This window comes from Typopeltis vanoorti, chromosome 20 (assembly GCF_054136105.1).
Source record: "Typopeltis vanoorti isolate ZY-2024b chromosome 20, IOZ_Tvanoo_1.0, whole genome shotgun sequence".
Lineage (NCBI taxonomy): Eukaryota > Metazoa > Arthropoda > Arachnida > Uropygi > Thelyphonidae > Typopeltis > Typopeltis vanoorti.
The window spans coordinates 35,429,387-35,450,413 of record NC_143568.1 but is presented as its reverse complement, the minus strand read 5'-3'; the positions used below and the strand labels follow the sequence as shown (position 1 = coordinate 35,450,413).

Sequence of the window (21,027 nt, the reverse complement as noted above, 5' to 3'; positions counted from 1 at the left end):
AAGCCACTTCAGGCATCCAATAAGCAGGGTGGTGGTTTCACACTTGGCAATGAAATTCATCTCCCACCTAAAGACAATCACAAATATGGTGGGATTTGAACCCGCACTCTGATGTTTGGAGAGCAGATACGCTAACCATTTGGCCAACTAGGCTGGAAAAATCTTTGAGAGAAATGGTGCTTAACAAGGATACTTCTCAAACAGAGTGACATTGCTTTTTTTTTTTTTTAATTAAGCTTAATTTTTATCTTATATTTCCCAGAATAATATAAATAAGCACATGAAGCATATGCTTATAAACTAATTAATAGTGCCACAAAAGGGGCTCTTTCACAGAGTAATAAACATAAAAAAAATTTGAAATTCAGAATGAAAATAGCTTTCCAAAGACCATAATATTGTGATAAAGTAATACTTAGTATATGAATACATATATTGAATGGTATGCCTAACAGATAAATTAAATGCAAAAAAGATGAGTAACACAGTAACACTTAACCACTGCTGTCTGGCAAACTATGTTAACATCATCAATTAAGTAATTATTTCTTGAAACACTGCAAAAATTTATAAACGAAATTCTCTTATGGAGCTAATAAAACTGACATAGCAATAGTGTAAAATGCAATAAGTTCACTTAAAAAAAAAAACACTAAAATTTCTAAGAAAAACAATAACAATGTATCCCCATCTTGGTGCTATTAATTTCCCCCACACTTTCATTTCTTCCATCAAATATTTATTTTACTGCTAAAATGTTTTTTGAAAATTTATTTCATAGTTAAAATGTTTTTGATAAGCTGTAATAACAGCATCTTTCTGCAATACCTGCTTTAGGCCGACTTAAAACAGACTTGTAGGCATAGGTTTCTGTGGTTTAGCAGTTCAAAAGAAAAATTTCGGTATTGCGACCACATGTTTATTAAGGTAAATAAAGATAAACAAACCTGACAAGTTTCATATGTTGTTTGACTGACAACTTCAGGGGTTAAAGGTAACTAAAAGTTTAAACACAAGAAATGAGAAATTACTCAAAATAGTCCATTAGATATTGCAATGGGAGTCTAACTGTTCATCAAATTAAAAAATTCGAATGCAGAATCGATACATACGTTAATGCATGCTATGTTTGAACAATGCTGGATGTTGTCATGTTCACTCTGTCCCAGGTCTGATTTAGGTATATTTTTTATGAATGCTGACCAAACCTGGTGTAGAATTAGGTCCTGGTTTTTGTTGCATTGCATTGGGATTCTAAGCATATTTGCAGCTTCCTTAAATTTCCTTGTGAAACAGTTTTTTTCAATATAAGACATTCGTTTTATGCCAAAGTACATTACAGCCAGTGGAAGTTGTGTGGAATGCTAGGCCTGATATGTGTTCTCTTCTTTTTTGCACGTCTTTTTGATGTTCGTTCATACGAATTTCCCCTGATCTTCCCGTCTGTCCTATGTAACAGATGCCACAGGAACAGTAAATTTTATAGACACCTGATTTTTTTAAAGGGTGGTGTGGAAGTTGTGGAAGCTGTAGAAATCTTGATATTTTTTCTAGCAGTAGAAAAGCTACTTTAATGTTATGCTTGTATAGTAATTTGTCCAATTTGTCCTTAACATTCTTGATGTATGGTAGTGTAATTGCATTCTTGAAATCTTGCTTTTGTGAGATGCTTATAGGAGGTGTGTTGAGTTTCTGCATTGCCTTAGGTTCAAAACCATTTTTTGTGAGGATCTGTGTTAAATAATGTAATTATTTAGCAAAAAAAATAATGTAATTATTTAACACAGATCCTCACAAAAATTGGCTACCATACATCAAGAATGTTACGGACAAATTGGCCAAATTTACAAGCATAACATTATAGATAAGTACCAGATCGACATAATAGGGGTGACTGAAACAAAAAAGACCAAAACTGGTGAGCTCTTTCTGAGCAATAAATACAAAATGTTATATTCAGGCAATGACAATCAAGGAAAAGAAGGAGTAGCCATAGTATTCAACACAAAATACGAGGCTAATCTTCTTGAATGGCAGGCAGTCTCAAGTAGAGTAATGTGGGCAAATATGAGAATGAGGAACTGGACAATGAGACTTATTTGTGCCTATGGTCCCACAGAAGGTTCTACTAAGGTAGAAGTGGAGGAATTTTTTGAGGCTTTAGAAAAAGCAACTGACACAATGGAAAATGAAAAGTTGGTCCTTGTTGGGGATCTAAATAGCAGAGTAGGAAATGATTGTGAGACATACAAAAATATTTTGGGAAAATTTGGAGAAAAGAGCAAAGCTAATAATAATGGCAAATATCTGTTGGATTTCTGCTCAGGACATGGACTGGTCATTACTAACACCATGTTCCAACATAAAAATGTGCACAAATTCACATGGAAAGAAGAGGCTAGGAATAAGAAAAGTCTCATTGACTATGTTATTGTTGATAGTGATGTTTTCTCCCTGGTGCAGGACACCAGAGTGTACAGAGGATTTGAAATTGGAAGTGATCACTATTTAGTCTTGAGCAGGATAAAATTGAATTTCATATTGAAAAGAATAACATGTAAGAAAGTTTTAAAGCGAATAAAAGTTGAGCAGCTCTCAGATGTGAACTGTAGACTAAAATACACAAAGATTATTAAAGAAAAAATGAAAGAGTTTGAGAACAGGAATCAAACCTTGGAGATTCAGTGGCAAACTCTGAAGAAAACATTGATTGATTCTGCCAGAGAGGCATGTGGTGAGGTTGTTTGTAAGGATAAAAAAATCAGAACTCCCTGGTGGACACAGGAAGTTAAAGAGGCAGTGAAGGAAAAGAAGAAAGCATACCAAAAGTTCCTGGCAAATAAGTCAGCTTGTGCTCTTAGAGAATATAGAGACAAATGCAAGAATGCTAAACACTGTGTAAAACTAGCTAAACAAAAGTCATGGGAGAACTTTGGCAAGAATATAGAAAATAAATATCAAGAAGGTGGCAAAATATTCTGGAGGTTGTTGAAGAAACTTAAGAATGGAGGAAAGAGTGCTGTAAAAGGAATTAGAGATGATAAAGGTGACATGAAAACGGGAGAAAAAGATATCCTTGAAGTATGGAGTAATTACTTTGAAAAACTGCTAAATGAAACAAGCAGTGATGACAGCACAGTGGTAAAAAACACTGACCAGGCATGCAGTCAGGAATACATATCCATACTTGAAGTAGAAAAAGCCATCAAAGGCTTGAAATGTGGAAAGGCAGCAGGAGTAGATGATATTCGACCAGAAATGCTGAAGTATGGTGGTATAAGAGTATTACAGTGGCTGCACTGCATAGTTCAGAAAGCCTGGACAGAGGGACGAATTCCCGATGATTGGAGTAGAGCTCTCATAGTACCCATATATAAAAAGGGAAATAAAACTGAATGTGAGAATTACAGAGGTATTTCCCTACTGAGTGTTCCTGGCAAGATCTATGCAAGTATACTTGAGAAACGGTTGAGAAGAATTGTGGAAGAAAAGCTTGGTGAAGAACAAGCTGGATTCAGGCCAAATAGAGGCTGTCAGGATCAGATCTTCACTTTACGACAAATAGTCGAGAAAGCATGGGAATATAACAAAGATCTGTATTTAAGTTTTGTCGATCTGGAAAAGGCATATGACAAGGTGCCAAGAGAGAAGCTATTCAATACGCTGCAGTTATATGGTGTGAATGGGGCATTATACCAAGCAATACTTAGTCTTTATTTGAGTTGTAAGTCAGCAGTCAGAATTGAAGGAAGTACAGGAAGATGGTTTAATGTTAAATCTGGTGTGAGACAAGGATGTACATTATCCCCTCTGTTATTCATTATCTATATGGATCACATTATGAAGGAAAGTGGTATTAAACATGATATCAAAATTGGAGATGTTAATGTCAGCTCTTTGCTTTATGCGGATGATGTTATACTTCTAAATAAATCTGCTACAAGTCTGCAAGATTCTCTGACTAAATTGAATAGCTGTTGTAATAGATATGGTATGAAGGTCAGCAATAAAAAGACAAAGACAATGAAAATAGGCAGAATCATTGAAAATGTCAACTGTGTTGTGAATGGAGAACCTGTGGAACAAGTTAAACATTTCAGCTATTTAGGCACGATTTTTACTGAAGATGGTAAATTAAATATAGAAATAGACAACAGAATCAGTAAAGCTGGTATGGTGGGAAGTCAATTGAATAAATTCATATGGAATAAGAGAGAAATTAGTCGGAACACTAAATTAGCTGGATACAAGACAGTGTTCAAACCAGTTTTAACTTATGGATCTGAGAGCTGGGTCAGAAGTAAAACACTTGACCAAAGACTAGAGACCACAGATATGAGAGTCCTGAGAAAGATTATAGGCGTGAACAGATGGCATCAATGGCAATATCATATTAAAAACGAGGATATTAGGAAAGAACTTGACATTGTCAGCATCCAGGAATGCGTTAGCAGAGCTAATCTCAGGTGGTATGGTCACTTAAATAGAATGGGCGAGGAAAGATTAGCAAAACAAGTGTTCTCTGCCAGGGTGGCAGCAAAACGACCCAGAGGAAGGCCAAGATATAGGTGGATTGATACGATACAAAGTGCTTTAGACAATAGAAATATAAGATCTGATAATGTTGGAGTCTTGACAAGTAACAGACAGATTAATTTAAGGAAAATTGTAGATAGGAAATTAATAATGATGTAATTTTTTTCATGTAGTACTATCATATCCTGTACACCCCTTGAGGGTACATGGCAGGAATTTGATGATGATGATGATGATGAACATTAAAGTAGTTTTTCTACCGCTAGAAAAAAGATCACGATTTCTACAGCCTCTAAAATCTCCACACCACCCTTTAAAAAAAACCAGGTGTCTATAAAATTTACTGTTCCTGTGGCATAGGCCAGATGGGAAGATCATCTTAATAAATATGTGGTCGCAATACCGAAATCTTTCTTTTAAAATAGACTTTTTCATGAAGGTTGTTCAAAACTAAAGTACCCCTATTCAGAGCAATCTGTAGAGAGAACCAATAGACGAAATCTCTCAAACTTGGTGGGCACCCTAACCAGATCACGGAGAAGAAATTCTGACAAAAATAATTGGCTAAAAACTGACCAATAAGTAAAATATGGCACTGTGAGTAAGAAATGCATAGTAAATTTTGCATACCACATGAACTATATATATATATATATATATATATATATATATATATATATATATTGCAATTTACGTATCATACAATCCAGAACCCTGATCCTGTTCTAGAGTATAGAACTGGAATCTTTTCACTAAGGTCTGCAAATAAGGATAGGATACTGATGGTCACAAACTGAACAATGAAATTCATCTACCATCTAGATACATTCATTTTTGAGTTTGTGACTATCAGTATCCATACCTGCTGTGGAATTTGAACTCACAGCCAGTTGGTTAGAGTGCACTGTTCACCTTGTCACCTGCACTGGAATTTTGTGTCTAAATTAGTTGTTATTCCAAATCAAAGTTTACTAGAAATTTCCACTGCTCATTTTATCTACTTTCTTGCTCTCCTAATGCCAACTACTGTTCTGAACATTTTTGATGAATTTTCTTTAAATGCTGATTTTTTTCAGTTCTCAGAGATTTTAATATTCACATTTCCAGTCAGTTTTCCTTTTCCAAGTGCACTAAACCAACAGGCAAAGATGCCAAGGCATTTTCGGACACTAACGATCATATAAAAAATTGTTCACAGATGATCCTTCTAAGTATCACAACAATCACGACCTAGTGTTATGATATTAGTGTCTCTGTATAAAGTGTCCATATACAGATTCCTCTCATCATGACAAGCGGAAATTTTATATGGACTTTTTTAATTGAAGGTGAGTTAGCTGATCTATATGAAGGTAGTAGGGTTTTCCTCCAAGAAACTTGGGTTTTTTTATTATTATTTACGTGACACCTCCAGGGAATCTAAAAACTCATTGAGGGAGGGCGCCTGCTCTACAACTCTGTCTCCACCACTCAATCCACCAACCAATGCCATCTACTGCCCACCATCACCACTAGTATTTTCACAGACAATCACAAACACCTATGCCCACAGCAGGATTCGAACTCACAGCCTTTTGGCTGGAAAGCTGATAAGCTAACCACTTGACCAACCAGGCCAGCAAATCAGCCATGAGAATACATGCAATTTACAAACAATAAAAATACTGTTGTTGTAGTGGTGGGTAGTAGATGGCATTGAGTGTAGATGTGTGTGTAGTGGAGTAGAGTGTTCTCCCAGAATGAGTCCTTGGAGATGTGTCATGTGATAATTTGAATTCCCTATTCCATTTTCAGTTCTCATCCCATATTCTAAAGATGTGACAAGTGTGTAACAGCGAAGAATCAAACATGCCAAAAGTCCTTTGTCATCTCCACCTGTGATACGTTAACCACTCGGCCAACCAGGCCGGCAAATCAGCCATGAGAATACATGCAATTTACAAAAAAGTGTTGTTAAGAATGGTGGGTAGTAGATGACATTGGGTGTAGTTGGAGAATTAAGTAGTAAGGGAGATGGTGAGATGTGTGTAGTGTCCTCCTGCAATGAGTTCTTGGAGATGTCACATGATAATGATAATTTGAATTCCCTATTCCATTTTCAGTTCTCATCTCATATTCTAAAGATCTGCCAAGTGTGTAACAGCGAAGAATCAAACATGTCAAAAGTCCTTTGTCATCTCCACCTTCCTTTAATGCCTATGCTAAATTTGAAACAGTTGCAAACAAGTTATCAATTTCCTGATATGTACTCTTATATGTAATCTGGTGTTCAGATAGATTACTATGACAACACTACCTGATTAAGTTCACATTATTATTAATCTCCTATTAACAATTTTACTCCAAATCAGTACATTACTTATGAGCACTCTAATACTTATACCTAACATTTCGTGCTTCTAAGCCACTTCTGACTGAATCAATTCACCTAGCCCTTGGTCTTCCTCCAGGTCACTTTCTTGCCATCTTGGAATCAAACACCTCACCCATTCTATTTAAGTGGCCATACCACCTTACACACTAGCCCTGATGACACATTCTTGAATGCTGATAATGTCTAAGTTCCTTTCTAATATCCTCATTTTTAATATGATTCTGCCATTGATGTCATCAGTTCGCTCTTTTAATTTTTTTCACAAACCTCACATCTGTGGTCTTTAGTCTTTGATCAAGTGCTTTATTTCTAATCAATTTCAGATCCACAACTTAAATGGACTTGAACACTGTCTTGTATAATGCTAGTTTGGTGTTTTGGCTAATTTTTCTCTTATTCCATATAAGTTTATTTGGCTGGTTATTCACCATACTACCTTTGCTTATTCTGTTGTCTACTTCCAGATTTAACCTGCATCTTCACTAAAAACTGTGCCTAAATAGCTGAAATATTTTACTTGTTCTATAGGATTGCCATTCAGAATGAAGCTGAAGTTTCCTATGTATTTTGAAAAAGCTTTTCAAAATACTTCAATTCTAATTGCTGACAACTTAAATATAGACTATGAACTGCTCTGTATAATGTTCCATTCACCAAGTCTTTTGAAAAGTTTTTTGCTGGGCACCTTATCGTATGCCTTTTCCAGATCTACAAAACTTAAGTACAGATCCTCGCCACATTCCCACAATTTCTCAACTGTCTTAAAGTGAAAATCTGATCTCAACAACCTCTATTTGGCATGAGCCCAGCTTGTTATTCTCCAAATTTCTCTTCCACAATCTTTCTCAACCTCTTTTCAAGTATACTTGCATAAATCTTACCTGGAACATTTAATCGAAAAATTCCTCTAATTCTTACATTCAATTTTATTCGCTTTTTATAGATGTTTACTATGAGAGTTCTCCTCCAATCATTGGGAATTTGGTCCTCTGAATTATGCAGTATCATTCGATAATATACCAGTTGATGCGCAACATTGTTCTAACATCTGTCAAAGATGCAATATGTCTGAAACAAATGCTTAAAGAGGTAAGCATTTATAATCAGTAGAAATAGCAAGGCTGATGATATATACAAGTATACAAATAAATATCAAGAAAAAAAAATCTTATTAAAAAGTTAAAACACAAATATTTTGATCAGTGAGAGTTTATGAAATTAAGCATATGCTATCTAAGAGATCAGATAATTGCACTAGTTCATTACCTAGAAAAAAAACCAACATAATAAATTTCTTTAATATTTTCTTTCTTTCTTATTTTAGGTACATTTATCAGGAAGCAGGTGGTATAAAAAACATGTTCACACATGATTTTCATGTGTGTTTAAACATCCTTTATCCACATGGCCACACTTGAGCCAAATTACTTTTCTTTTTAAATTATAGAAAATATGTCTGTTTATACCCAACTAATCTCAGCTAAGTGCTTAAATCCAATAAAAAGTAAGCTACCAAACCTTTTTTTTCCATGACTCTATGGCTTTAAAGGAATCTCTATCAACTGTAGAAAAAACTAAGACACAAGCTTGGGCACCTATAAAATAAATGATAATATTCATGAATAATAAAGTTAAAAGACGATAAAAAATAAATAAAAATAATGCTGTAATATATATTCCTTTATCAATAGATGTCACCCCCCCAAAAAAAAAAAAAAAAAAACTGCCAAAGGCAGGTGGACCAGGAATCCTCTTTAAGTTACACCACTCAAACAACATTGGAAAAATTGATGCCTTCACTCATGACCTACAAATTGTGGAATTATACATGCAAAGTTTCCAATGCCAAATGCAAAGTACCTGATATTTAGCACTGGAAAAGGACATTCAACCTCTTTGGTTCTAGTTCGGGTGCTCAACATTTAGATAATAAGCAAAACTATAAATAATGAACACCAGTACATCTGATTTTTGTAATTTTCCAATGTCAGATAGATGGTTCATGTTTAGGTAATCTATGAGACTGTACGTGATAAACATTAGGATTGGTTTCACACTTTTGTTAAGGTTCGATTTTAATAGGTAGGGAGTTCAAATGGAAAGAGTCAGATATCAGAATGTCAGCTGTTATTGTAACTGAGCACCCCCCCCCCCCCCCGCCCCAACACACACTGGTCTTATGCCAAACCTACCAGCCATAATTTTTGCCCAACTCTGATCCTACTCTCCTGGTTTTGATGGCATTTCTCCAATTGTTCTAAAGATTAGTGGGACACAGTTCACTTGCCTTTGCTATTCCCTTACTTGAATATTTATCCTGCAGGTTTAAAATTAGCTCTCATCCAGCCTATTCAGAGACTAAGCAACAAATTTTTACTATCAAATTTCTGTTTTATTGCTCCAATTTCGATGCTTTCTAAAGGAATAAAGAAATTTAATTCATTAACAGTTGACTCCATTAGCAAGAAACCAACTAATGAACAATGTGGATTTTACCTCTACTGATCAAAAGAGGAACAGGCATGCTTGTGCCACACACCTCTGGAAAAATGCCAAAGATAAGTTTGAAGAAACTTAGTAATTGGTCTCTTGATATTTCTAAGGCATAAAGATCAGAATTCAGCACAAAAGGCCTAATAAGTAAGCTCAAATGATAATTATCATCTGACACATGGTTTATGCAACTGAATTGCAAGCTTTCTTTTTGGTTGCATGTAATTTGTGACAATGGCTAATCTTCATTTTCAAGCTTGCAATTAGTTTTGGGATACCAGTTGTTTTTTTTCCTATTCTTTTCTTCCTGTATACCAATAATCTTCTCCAAATCAAATAATACATCTTTGCTAAATAGTAGTCAATTGACAAACTTTACACTATACAAATCAATAAAACTTCTAAGTCTGAATTCTGATCTCTAGAGTCTAGACCAGTGGTTCTCAAACTTTTTGAAGTCGGGATGCATATAAAATCCTACAAATAATTGTAGGTGCACCATATACAAATTTCTGAGAAATATGTTATAATAATTAAGTCAAATATTACAGAAAAAAAAGAATGCAATAAAAAAAAAAAAATGAAACATCCCTTAAGTTTATTCATTCTTGTGTTTATGAGAAACATGAGCCTGATGTGTCCTAGCGATTGCTTCAATGTTTGGGCATATATTTGAAAGGCAAACTCTCATTTCCTCGTCAATACATTGAAGAGTTCCTCTCTTTTTACACTTAATTGTGGTGAGGGTAGAAAATCCTAATTCACATAAATATGATGTTGAAAATTGTAGTAAAATGTTCAAAGTTTTTTTATATATCGACACATATTCTTCTTCTTTTATAGAAATCCAAAAGGCTTCGAGAGACAATTCCTTATGTTTAATCATCAATCCACGATCAGTGGATATAGCTGCCAGTTCTTCTTCTGTTAATGTTAAACCAAAATCACTTGAAGTTTCCATAAATGGGTTTCTAATCCAATCGTATTGTTCAGTGTTAAGAGATGGAAAATAAGAACTCAATTTTTCTTCTAAACTTGTTAAATGTTCAACTATTATTGGAAGTGTTTCATTTATGCAAGTGTTACTTACCAATGGAAACATTTCCAAATTACCTTTAACAGCTTTTCTTTTCCAAATCTGTAGTTTTCTCTGAAATGCTTTCATTTTGTCAGTGGATGTGAGAATATTTTCTTCTTTCCCTTGCATGCTAGTATTCAAAATATTGAGCTGCCGAAATATATCGGCCAAATACTGTAACCTGGAAATCCAAAATTCGCACCGAAGGAGGTTACAAAAATGTAATTGTCATCTCTTCAAAAAACACAAGAAGTTCTTGTCGTAGCTCATGTGCACAGGTAAGTACTTTCCCCCTTGACAACCACTTCACCTCAGTGTGTAAAAACAGCCGTCTGTGTTGTGAATCCATATCGATACAAAGCTTTGAATAAATGCGATTTGACAGGTCTTGTTTTAATAAAGTTTACCATCTGAACAACTTGATCTAAAACTTCTCTTAATTTTTCTCCCAATGTTTTTGCCACCAAGGCCTCCCTATGAAGAAAGCAGTGAGTTACGATAACATTCTCATTTTGTTTTTTTACAAAAGATGTAAGGCCCTTAACACAGCCTACCATGGAAGGGGCTCCATCTGTACAAATGCCTACACACGACTTCCATGTTAACTGCCATTTATCAAGATAGCTATTCAAAATGTTAAAAACATCCTCACCTTTTGTAGATACACTTAATTCTTTGCAAAAAAGAAACTGATTTACTATTTGATCTTCATTAATAAAATGGACGAATGCTAAGAGTTGCGCCTTGTTGGTAATGTCTGTTGACTCATCAACTTGCAATGCAAAATTTGAATACTTAAGTTTATTACTGCATGCATTTTTCTCGATATCAGAAGACATTTCTATAATATGCCTGTGAACTGTATCGTTGGACAGAGGAATCTTGCTTTTTTCATTGCTGCTTCATTTCCTAGCATTGTCATGACCATTTTTTTGCATTCAGGCAAAATAAGTGACTTGCCTAAAGTATGATCTTTCATATTTTTTGCTATCAGTTCTGAGACTTGATAAGAAGCGATTTGAGCTTTATCAGAAACAGTCATTATACTTTTAAAAGAATTTGCCGCTTTTGCTTGCTGTTCAGACAATCTCTTGAAAAAACTTACAGATTTATCTTGTAAATTAGAGTAGTTTTAAAATGTTTACTCAATTTACTAGGAAGCAATGATTCATTTGCCATTTTACATCCACATACTAAACATAGTAGCAAAGGATGATCTTCACTTCTGGTCCACATGAAACCAAAGCTTAAATAACTTTCATTATATTTGCGAGTAGGCCGTGATTTTGCTTTCTTACTTGCACTTAACTTTTGCTCACTTCCAGAATCTAATTCTTCAATATCATGCTTCTTTTTGAGAAATCTATCCATTTTATTTGGGTGTATTTATCTGAAAATAAGTAATATGCACATAACATCCACTTCCAACACTTTTAAAATAAGTAATATACACAACAAGAATAAACCATATTCTTGTTCTCTTTGTAAGAAAAACCGCTGTTAATTAACATAATAATGATGTGTTGACAAAAAGAGCGGTATATCCGTAATGGAAAGGTATAATAGGGACACATATTTCTCTGGAATACCACGGGGCGCACCCTTTGAGAACCACTGGTCTAGACCATCTTTAGTGGGCTGTGCTGATAACTTTGATGCTATTAAAACACAATATCCTCTTTACTTTTCAAACATATATCTACCCTATAATATAAAATGATAAGCCTTTTTCTGTAATTTTTTGTCAAATTATTTGAAACGTTTTGAAACTCAGGGGGCTACCCTGAGTGTCGAGTCATCAGAATTCAAGGAGAACCAGCCTACCAGTCTGGAACTGGTGGGGGGGGGGGGCACCTTAGGTATACTCCAAGCAGCTACAACCTGCAACTTAAGAAAAATGTTCAAAAATTTCTTTCTCAATCCTCATCTGCACTTCCCACACTTTTGATCTTTTACGTATGGGATCAATATAAAATAAGATTGCTCAAGAATGCTACAGAGTGTACTGAGGGAAATTTTTTTTTGTAGTTCCGTTAACTGCCATATACAGACTTTTGAAAGTATCCATTTTAAAGTTTATGGACAAGATCAGTCAATTTTGCTACCAATAAATTTCTTTCTGTGTGTGATTAAAATGGGTTGAATATGTTCATTTAGGCCTCCACAGATAATTTAGTAAAGACGTATGATATTTAAAATTATGAATCTGTGTGAGTGATTAGACACATCATCATTCTGTACAACTGTTTCTGTTTTCAGTATATTCAATCCCCCCCACCACCACCCACACACACATAGAGAAAGAGATAATCAAATGCTAAAAGACATCCTGGTTTGATTCATTTAAATGGATGAGAATTTCATCAAGTGTGTATCATAGTGATACCAAATTCCATATTCACAAACATTTCCAATAAAAAGGAGTAATTATAATACCATTTGGTCAGTGAAATTTCACACTGCCATCACATCCTTATTCGTTCAAGTATGCAAGTCAAGATGAGGACGGTCATACTGCACTAGGACACAGGTTACAGCAGTACATATGGTAAATGGTTAATAGGACAGTCACAAACATCGATGTCCATGGTGGGATTCGAACCCTCAGCCTCTTGGCTAGAGAGCAATACACTAACCACTTGGCCAACCAGGCTGGCAAAGGAGGGAGAACCAACCAAATCCTTTTAAGATTTGGATAAGATATGAAATGATCCTGAAAGAAGAATGACAACAAAAACTGTCAGCTGATTACTGATATATTGTACTAAGTTAAGAAGAAGGGTCATAATAGCAAATAAGCCAATGCACAGGCTGGGTAGAAGAAATGAAGGGTAAGCTTTTGGATGAGTTTGATGCCAGAAAGGACTTGTATAAGAGGAATGACATGCACCTGAATAATTTGTCATCAGGAACTTAGAGAAATTATTCAGTGGAATGAAAGATAATTCAGAGTCAGGGAAACTGGATCAACATAGAAGTAAGAATGTGTGTGTGTGTGTGAGAGAGAGAGTAATAATGACATAAATGCCAATGAGCATGGTGAAGGGAGACCTATAACTTTTTTTTGGTGTGTGTGTTTGCGAGTGTGATGGCAGGAAAGAGAAAGATGTCCAAATGGACCAAGCAGATTGCAGATGCAAGTATACAAAAAAGCCAGGAGGTCACTTGTTATTTCTCGACAGAAACATCAAGGGAGTTGAGTTTGTTGCCTTGGTGAATATGCTGTGTATATGAATTGAGTGTAAAAGGTATGCAGAAGAAATAGAAGAAGAGGGATTACTACTAATGATATTATTAAGTCCAATTAGGGTAGAAACTCGTGAAAGCAATAATACTAATAATATTCCATGCAGTAGAAAATTTGAGGCTATCTGATTTGAATTGAAATGGAGGCTAACAAGATGAAATATATAGTGAGATTCCTATAACCTGAGGGTTCAGTTAGCAGTGAAAATGAAATGCATTTCCAAATTACCCTGATAGGTACTAAATTAAACATTATTATAGATTACTTGAATTATCTGAACATTGAATAGGAAGCAGAGAAAACTCATAATGAAAGTGAATTTACTAAGCTGTTGCAAGACATCTTTCTTAAGCAGCATGTGAAAGAAGGAACTCAAGGTCAAACAGTGATATATTTGATCACAGCATTAGTATAGGAGTCTGAGATATGACTTTTGTCACAGTGATCATGCTATAATGACCCAGATAGTGGCTAAACATATGGATATTCCAATTAGGATAGGTAACATGCTAAATGACAAAGCTGAAAATTATGATTAACTCAGGAGAAAATAATACTATCTTTTGTTCTCTGGTATCAGTTGTTGAATGGGAAGAATATCAACAGTGTAAGGGAAGCTTTGAAAATATGCTTAAATGATGCAGCATGTGAATGTGTTCCTAGAGTTTGAAGAACAAATAGAATGGAAATGAATGTAGAATCTTACATAGCAAGGAATCCATAAGAAGAAGATGATGTGGAAGGAATATTGTGAGAATAAGGATGAGAGGAGTTATGAAACATAAAGTGGAGGCTAGAAAAGTTACAAATATTGCAAAGTTATTAAAAAGATTAAAAGGAATTAGCTGTACAAGTTAATGGTAAGCCAAAAGAATGTTATTATTATGTTTGCAAGTAAAAGAAAGGATGTGGAAGTGTAAAATTCGATGCAGTAGGGATTTTTTTTCTTAAACTTTGCATCGACTTTTACAGAAGTCACGAGCATTTTATATAGAAAGAAATAGTGACTTTTACGCTGATTGTGGAAATTTTGTTTTGTATATAAGGTTTATATCAACAGTAGTTATAAATTTTTTTGTGTGTGAATCAAAATACCATACAAGTATGTATTGAAATGGAATGTTAAGCTGTGTATTTCAAGGTCAATGCCTTTGAAAGGGGCCTGTGATTTTAGTGGTTCCAAGTTGAAAGTTTAGAAGCCTTATTTGGAAATTGACAAGTGCCTTCAATTGTTCAAAGCTTAACCTAAGGAGTGTCCCAAGGTCAGTGCAACAACAGGCAGCGAACAACAAGAGTAAACAACAACTCGAAAGTCACATCCCCTTTTTGTGTGGGAATGCTAGGGGTTCTCAACCCTTATTCCAGGGATTGCAACAGGAAGTATAAGACAGGATCCAGAAGTATCCAAGGGGCTCTTTTTTATCCAGGTATCCAGAGGCAAGAGATTGAAGATGTAGCAGGCGAAGGCAGTATGCAGCGGCTATATGCCGGTACGCATAAGAAGGTACACAGAAACGCAGTCTCCTCGCTTAGTGTCTTGGAACCCAGCATTTGCGGGTCCGTTCGATGTCCGAAGAAAAGTAGGGAATCGTATATGAAGAAGTCAACTGTAATATGCATCAAGCCCCGGGAATTCTTGGAAGTGCGACACCGCTAAAAGAAAGAAGCCTGCAGGAGTGTAAATAGCTAAGAATGGAAAAGCAGTATTGGTACATGATCCGATCCCCCAAAAATCTTCTACAACGCGACGGAACCAGACCAAAGGAAACCAACACGAATGATGAGACCCAGAAAGAAAAGACGCCTGCAGAACCAGATAAGAGACAAAAGAGCCAGTTCTGATAATTGTGTCATGAGAAGAACAGTGAATATTTCCTTGAAGTATTTATATATTCGGGCGGATGTTTATAAAGATAAATTATGTTTGTATGTTCCAGACTATGAGGTTAAAGAAATGCTGATAGGGATTTAGATATAAAATACTTGTTGTTTGAAAAAAAAAAAAAAAAAATATATATATATATATATATATATTCAGTGGGACATATATATAAAGTTAAATTGTGATAATTTGTCCAGGACTAAGAGGCTAAAGAGTTGCTGATATCAATTAAATATGAGGTAATAATTCTTTGCAGCAGAATGAATGAAGATTGGAATAAGATAGTATTGCTGTGCATTTTGATGTGTGGATAAAAAAAAAAAAAAGAGATTATATTACTGTGCAGCAGAATGATCGAGGTTGCAGATTGGCATTTGATAGTACTGTTGTGTATTTTAATGTGTAAATATATTGCATGAGATTATAATTCTAAGCTTTTAATTTTTTGTAGTACCAAGTCAATTAAGAAACTGTATTAATGTCTTCTAGTTTGAATAAATGTGCTTAATATGCTAAAGAAGGTGTATTCACTGATCCTTATTCCAATGCACTGTTTCTAAAAAAAAATTTTTTTTGCGAACCTGTGTGCAAAGTTAAATAAGAGTAGCCACGACTGAGAGTAAAGCCCGAGATTGAATTAGAGAGATACTGCAGGTAATCTAAATTATATTTAATACCCATAAAAGGGAATCTTGGTGGCACAGTCTAAAAAATAAATTTTCCAAGGTTCTCAAGGTATTGGATATTAGATAACCCGTGGTAACTTAGATAAAGGTGTAGAGAGCATAAAGTAAGAATTAGAATATATAGAAATAAAGAAAGAATAGAGTTTAGAGTAATAATGGTAAAGAAAGGTAAAATAATGCTAAAGTAAATAAAGAACAGAGAAAGTTAAAGCAGGGATAATTTAGAAAAGGATTAAGATAATTGATAGAGACAGCAGAAAATATAAGGAAGAATAGATAAAGGGAAAGGTAAAATCATAAGATATATATGATATACTGAAAGAAACGGAAGAGCTACATTAAGCTATATGTTAAGATATTAAAAGACATGTGTAAAGAATAAAGATAAAAAAATAAGATATACGCCAAGATACAGTAAAAGATAAATATGAAGGAAATGAAAACAAGTTGAAAACACCACCGTTTACAGAAGTACTCATGTAAGAAGCAGATACAATTGTTCAAATAAAGTGCCCACTTCACCAAGTGCTATCAACTTGGTGTGTGTGTGTAACATAATGCGCAGTGCTACCATTTGCTACACCAGATGAAGAGATAGGGGTGCATGAGAAGAAAATTCTAGAGTTGTTGCATAACTTAGATAAGGGCATAACAGGGACAGATGGGATATCAGCACATATGTGAAAAGAATGTTCAATCAAATCAGCTAGGTCCTTGACATGTTTGTATAACTTGAGTCTCAGTTCAGGAAAGATAACACAGGAATGGAAAGAATGTATGATAGTCCCATTATACAAATGGGATGCAAAAAACCTATATGTCCACCTACTTACTAGTCAGTATCTTTGGAATGGTGGTGAAGATTTTAGAGCACTTCATAAGAACTAGTAAGTAAAAATAAGTTGACATACAAGCTGTGCTTTATAAGGAACAGCATAGGTTTACAAAAGAGAGGTAATGTCTGAGTAATATTGCTTGTACTTTATAATAATGTTATGACAGTCTTGAATACAATGAATGGATAGACTATGATACTGCTAGACTTTATTAAGGCATTTGATAGGATACCACATGAAAGGCTGTTGCATAAATTGGAGAGTTATGGACTGGAATACAAACTACTGACTTGAATAAATGGGTGGCTGACAGAGAGGGATCAGGAAGTGGTATATGTGGGTGCAAATCTGCCAGATTTAATGTGATCAGTTCTCCAGCAAACAGTCTTTGGACCACTACTGTTCAATTTGTGCGTTAATAATATTGGGGAAGACCGAATAGAGGAGATGTTCAATTGTCTGTTGATGATGCGAAAGATAGATAAGTCAATCAGGGATGCTACTGATATAATTCGAATGCTACAGAATGATTTGAATAGTCTGAAACCATGGACAAATTATAATGGCAGTCAATTCAATGTTGGTAAGTGTAAAGGTATGTGCTTTGGCATGATAATATTCCCATGGTACATTAATACTGGTGAGATTATGCAAGAAGCTGATGAGACCAGGGACCTTGGAAAAGAAACCTTATAGCAGATATGAGTTTTAGTTCAAAGGTCACATAGCAAAAACTGCAAATACAACTCATAGAATAATTGCAATGCTGAAACAAACACTGACATGAAAGAATATGGAAGTCATTCTGTTTCTTTACAAGGCCTTGGTATGACTATACCTAAAATGCTGTGTGTAGAGTTACAAGATGATATTGGGATCATAGAATGTAGATTATGCAGACAGACAGATTATGTGGATATAGGCACTTGTAAACAGGAGAAAGCAGGGTGATATGATAGAAGACTATAAACTTCTGAAAAGGTGTTCTGAAATAGGGTATCAGTTAAGAAATTTTGTTATGTGGGAGATGGAGAGAGGGAAAGGGGTATTCCATGGAAGCTAGGTTTGTATGTAGTTATGAAAGGGATGAGAACTAGATTTCTCTCTCATGGAGCAGTGAGTGAGTGGAACAGTTTGCTTCTTTAGTGATGCATGCATCTAGTGTGGATGATGTATAACTTCCTTCAAAAAAAGCAAACTAAAAATTCACTTTCACAAAAAATCTGAAAGCTTTATTTACATCTCTTTCCCCTCAAAAACAGAAAAAGAAAACAGTTCATGATACATACAGAAAATCCATGTGATTCAATCAATCAATTTTTTTTTTTTTTTTTTGGTTGAACCAATGATTCCCAAATGCTATGACAGAAGATATTTCTTCTATCATATCATTTGGTTCTCAGAATATTTTAAATTTTTGAGGAAAACACAGTAGAACTACTTATTAAATAGTTTGGACATCACTATTTAATAAACAAAACTGTTAGGTATTTCTTTTTGGCTTGGGGTGAGGCATGAAAGCATTATTGAGATACTAAGGACACTGTGAACTGAGAAAACTTGGGAACCTCTGGGCTAAACAATTCAAACTGATATTTTAATGATTCTGCACTGGCTGGATAGAATTTGAAATTTGGCATTTAGGATCTATATTAAAGTTTGTCAGTTGATTTCAATTATTACAATCAGATCATTTCTAGTCATGAAATGAAAGGAAGTCCACTAACCCTATAATATTCATTTAGCATTATACATAAAGTGCAGGCAGGCCTTCATTGTTAAATTAATCCTAACTTCAAGATTTAAAGTTTGAAGTCCACTCTCCTCACTTTCTTTTATAATTATTTTAAGATGAAAAAATATTTATGGAAAAATTTTTTCCCCTCCTAACTAAAACAGAATTTTATGAGCAAAATTATTTGAAACGATAATTTCTTTCTGCCTGGAATTCAATCACCATTAAAATTTGTTATGGGCCATTTTTAATAACAAAATCACAGCAAAACAAAATTATTTCTATAGTACATATGCCGATGGACCCTCGACACCGCAAGGTAAATGAGGGTATCAGGAAGATGAGATGAGATAGCACATATGCCAAAAAACAGCTCTAGGTTTATGTGTTGAGATAAATGATGTCATTATACAAGAATGCTATTACAAAATTCACTCGAACTCTGCAGCTTTTTATTATTATTATTGTTTTGTGGAGCAATAAGCTAGGTTTGATTGCTATTAAGATTATTTTTTAAAACATACTTAGCAAATATTTTCATTATAAAAAATAATTTAAACAGTTTACACAATATTGTTATGAGAATACAGGTGAAATTTTGTGTATGAGAGTACAGCTGGACTTTTTTTTCCCCCTGTGAATGCATTATTTGTTCTTCCAGCAATCAGGAATGGTTGGTTGCTTAATGTTTCTACAAGGTCCAGTTCAGCTAATACTGTCTGCACATAGCAGACAGTTCTCTTTATTACATTTTCATTATAAAAATAAATAATTAGCATGCATATAAAATTATACACTTTTTTTTTTTTTACATATTTTAATTTTCTTTGATTAGTGTTTGTGAGAATCTCCTCTTTTCCGTGGTTGTTCAATTCAGCAATAGTATTCAGTTGATGAAATATACAATTAAACACATTTACCCTGGCTCTTTCCCCAATAGTTTTTCAACTGGTTTATTCTCCATAAGAATCAATGCAAACAGCTATGTTTCAAAGTGTTTTGCTTCTTAGCAAAGAAATTATCAGAATACAAGAATAAAAGTATTACTGAAGATAAGGTCCAATTAAAAGAGAGGAAAAAAAACCTTTAAAAAGAATGACTTATTGTTTAATATTATAATAATTTAGATGTAACTTTGTTGCTGAGTTCATATTCAAAATATATTCATTTTTATGGAAAAGGATACTCAACACATAACAAACAGATGATAAATTTTAACTTAGTTCTTTATATGTATCCACAGTTCAAAATACTGCATGGCAATTATCATGTTATGAGTTCAATTTCAGCTTTAACGGTGTGTGTGTGTGTGGGGAATGACTAGATAATAAGTTTTCAGATGCATTACTATAACTTATTACACCCAGGTCTTAAAAAAAGTAACAATTACCTTCTATATTATGGAATGCTAACTTTTGACATTTATTCTACAAGAACCAATCATTACAGCAGTTTTTTAAACTATTTCTTTGGCTTTGATTAGTTTACTATAATGAATATGTATAATAATATGAAAGTCAGACTGCAAGATTGACATCCATCCATGGTGCCAAGCATGCTGTTGGCTCTCAAACTTGAGTGAATAATACTGTTATTATTTAAAAATCACTAATGCAGCAGAAAAATTAATGCAACCATGAAGTATGAATATGAAGTCATGTATAAAGGATGACAGTTTAGAAGCTATTTCAATCTTGTATGATGAAAAATAAATAAAGGGGAAAGAGTTAACATTTCAGAGGGAGAATGACACATCATTTTGGGAACATTTGTATGTAGTATTGCAGCAGTTAAGCATTTGCAAAAGAACAGTTAACAATATGCTGAAGAAATGAAAATCTACAGGTAATACTGAGCTCAAGATATAAACAGGTCGTATGCATTTACCACAATGAATAAAAAGTACTGATGATGCTTCTTGAGATGTCTAGTTGCCTCACCCATGCATGTACATCAAAATTTCATGATGCATATTAATCAGGAGCCAAATCACAAAGCAATGAAATCTGCTGTGGAGTGATGACTAGTAACTTCTCCAAGATGATGGATATGTTCCCTTTAACAATTCACTCAGCTCTGGTATGGAAGATACCTGAAGAACTCTTTATTTGAGTGTGTTGTTCGAACAAGAAGCTTGGGAGAGAGAGCACAATAATATAG

The 21,027-nt window shown here is 34.4% G+C and overlaps 1 protein-coding gene across 3 annotated transcripts in view; it reads right to left on the bottom strand.

Annotated features, from left to right (window-relative positions):
- Rab23 (RAS oncogene family member Rab23) overlaps positions 1-21,027 on the bottom strand; it is a 163,013-nt gene that overhangs the window by 23,035 nt on the left and 118,951 nt on the right. For all 3 annotated transcript variants that reach the window (XM_090410805.1, XM_090410803.1, XM_090410802.1), the window contains exon 6: positions 8,429-8,505. In XM_090410805.1, the coding sequence (XP_090266931.1) occupies positions 8,429-8,505 (77 nt within the window). The remainder of the gene's footprint in view (positions 1-8,428; positions 8,506-21,027) is intronic.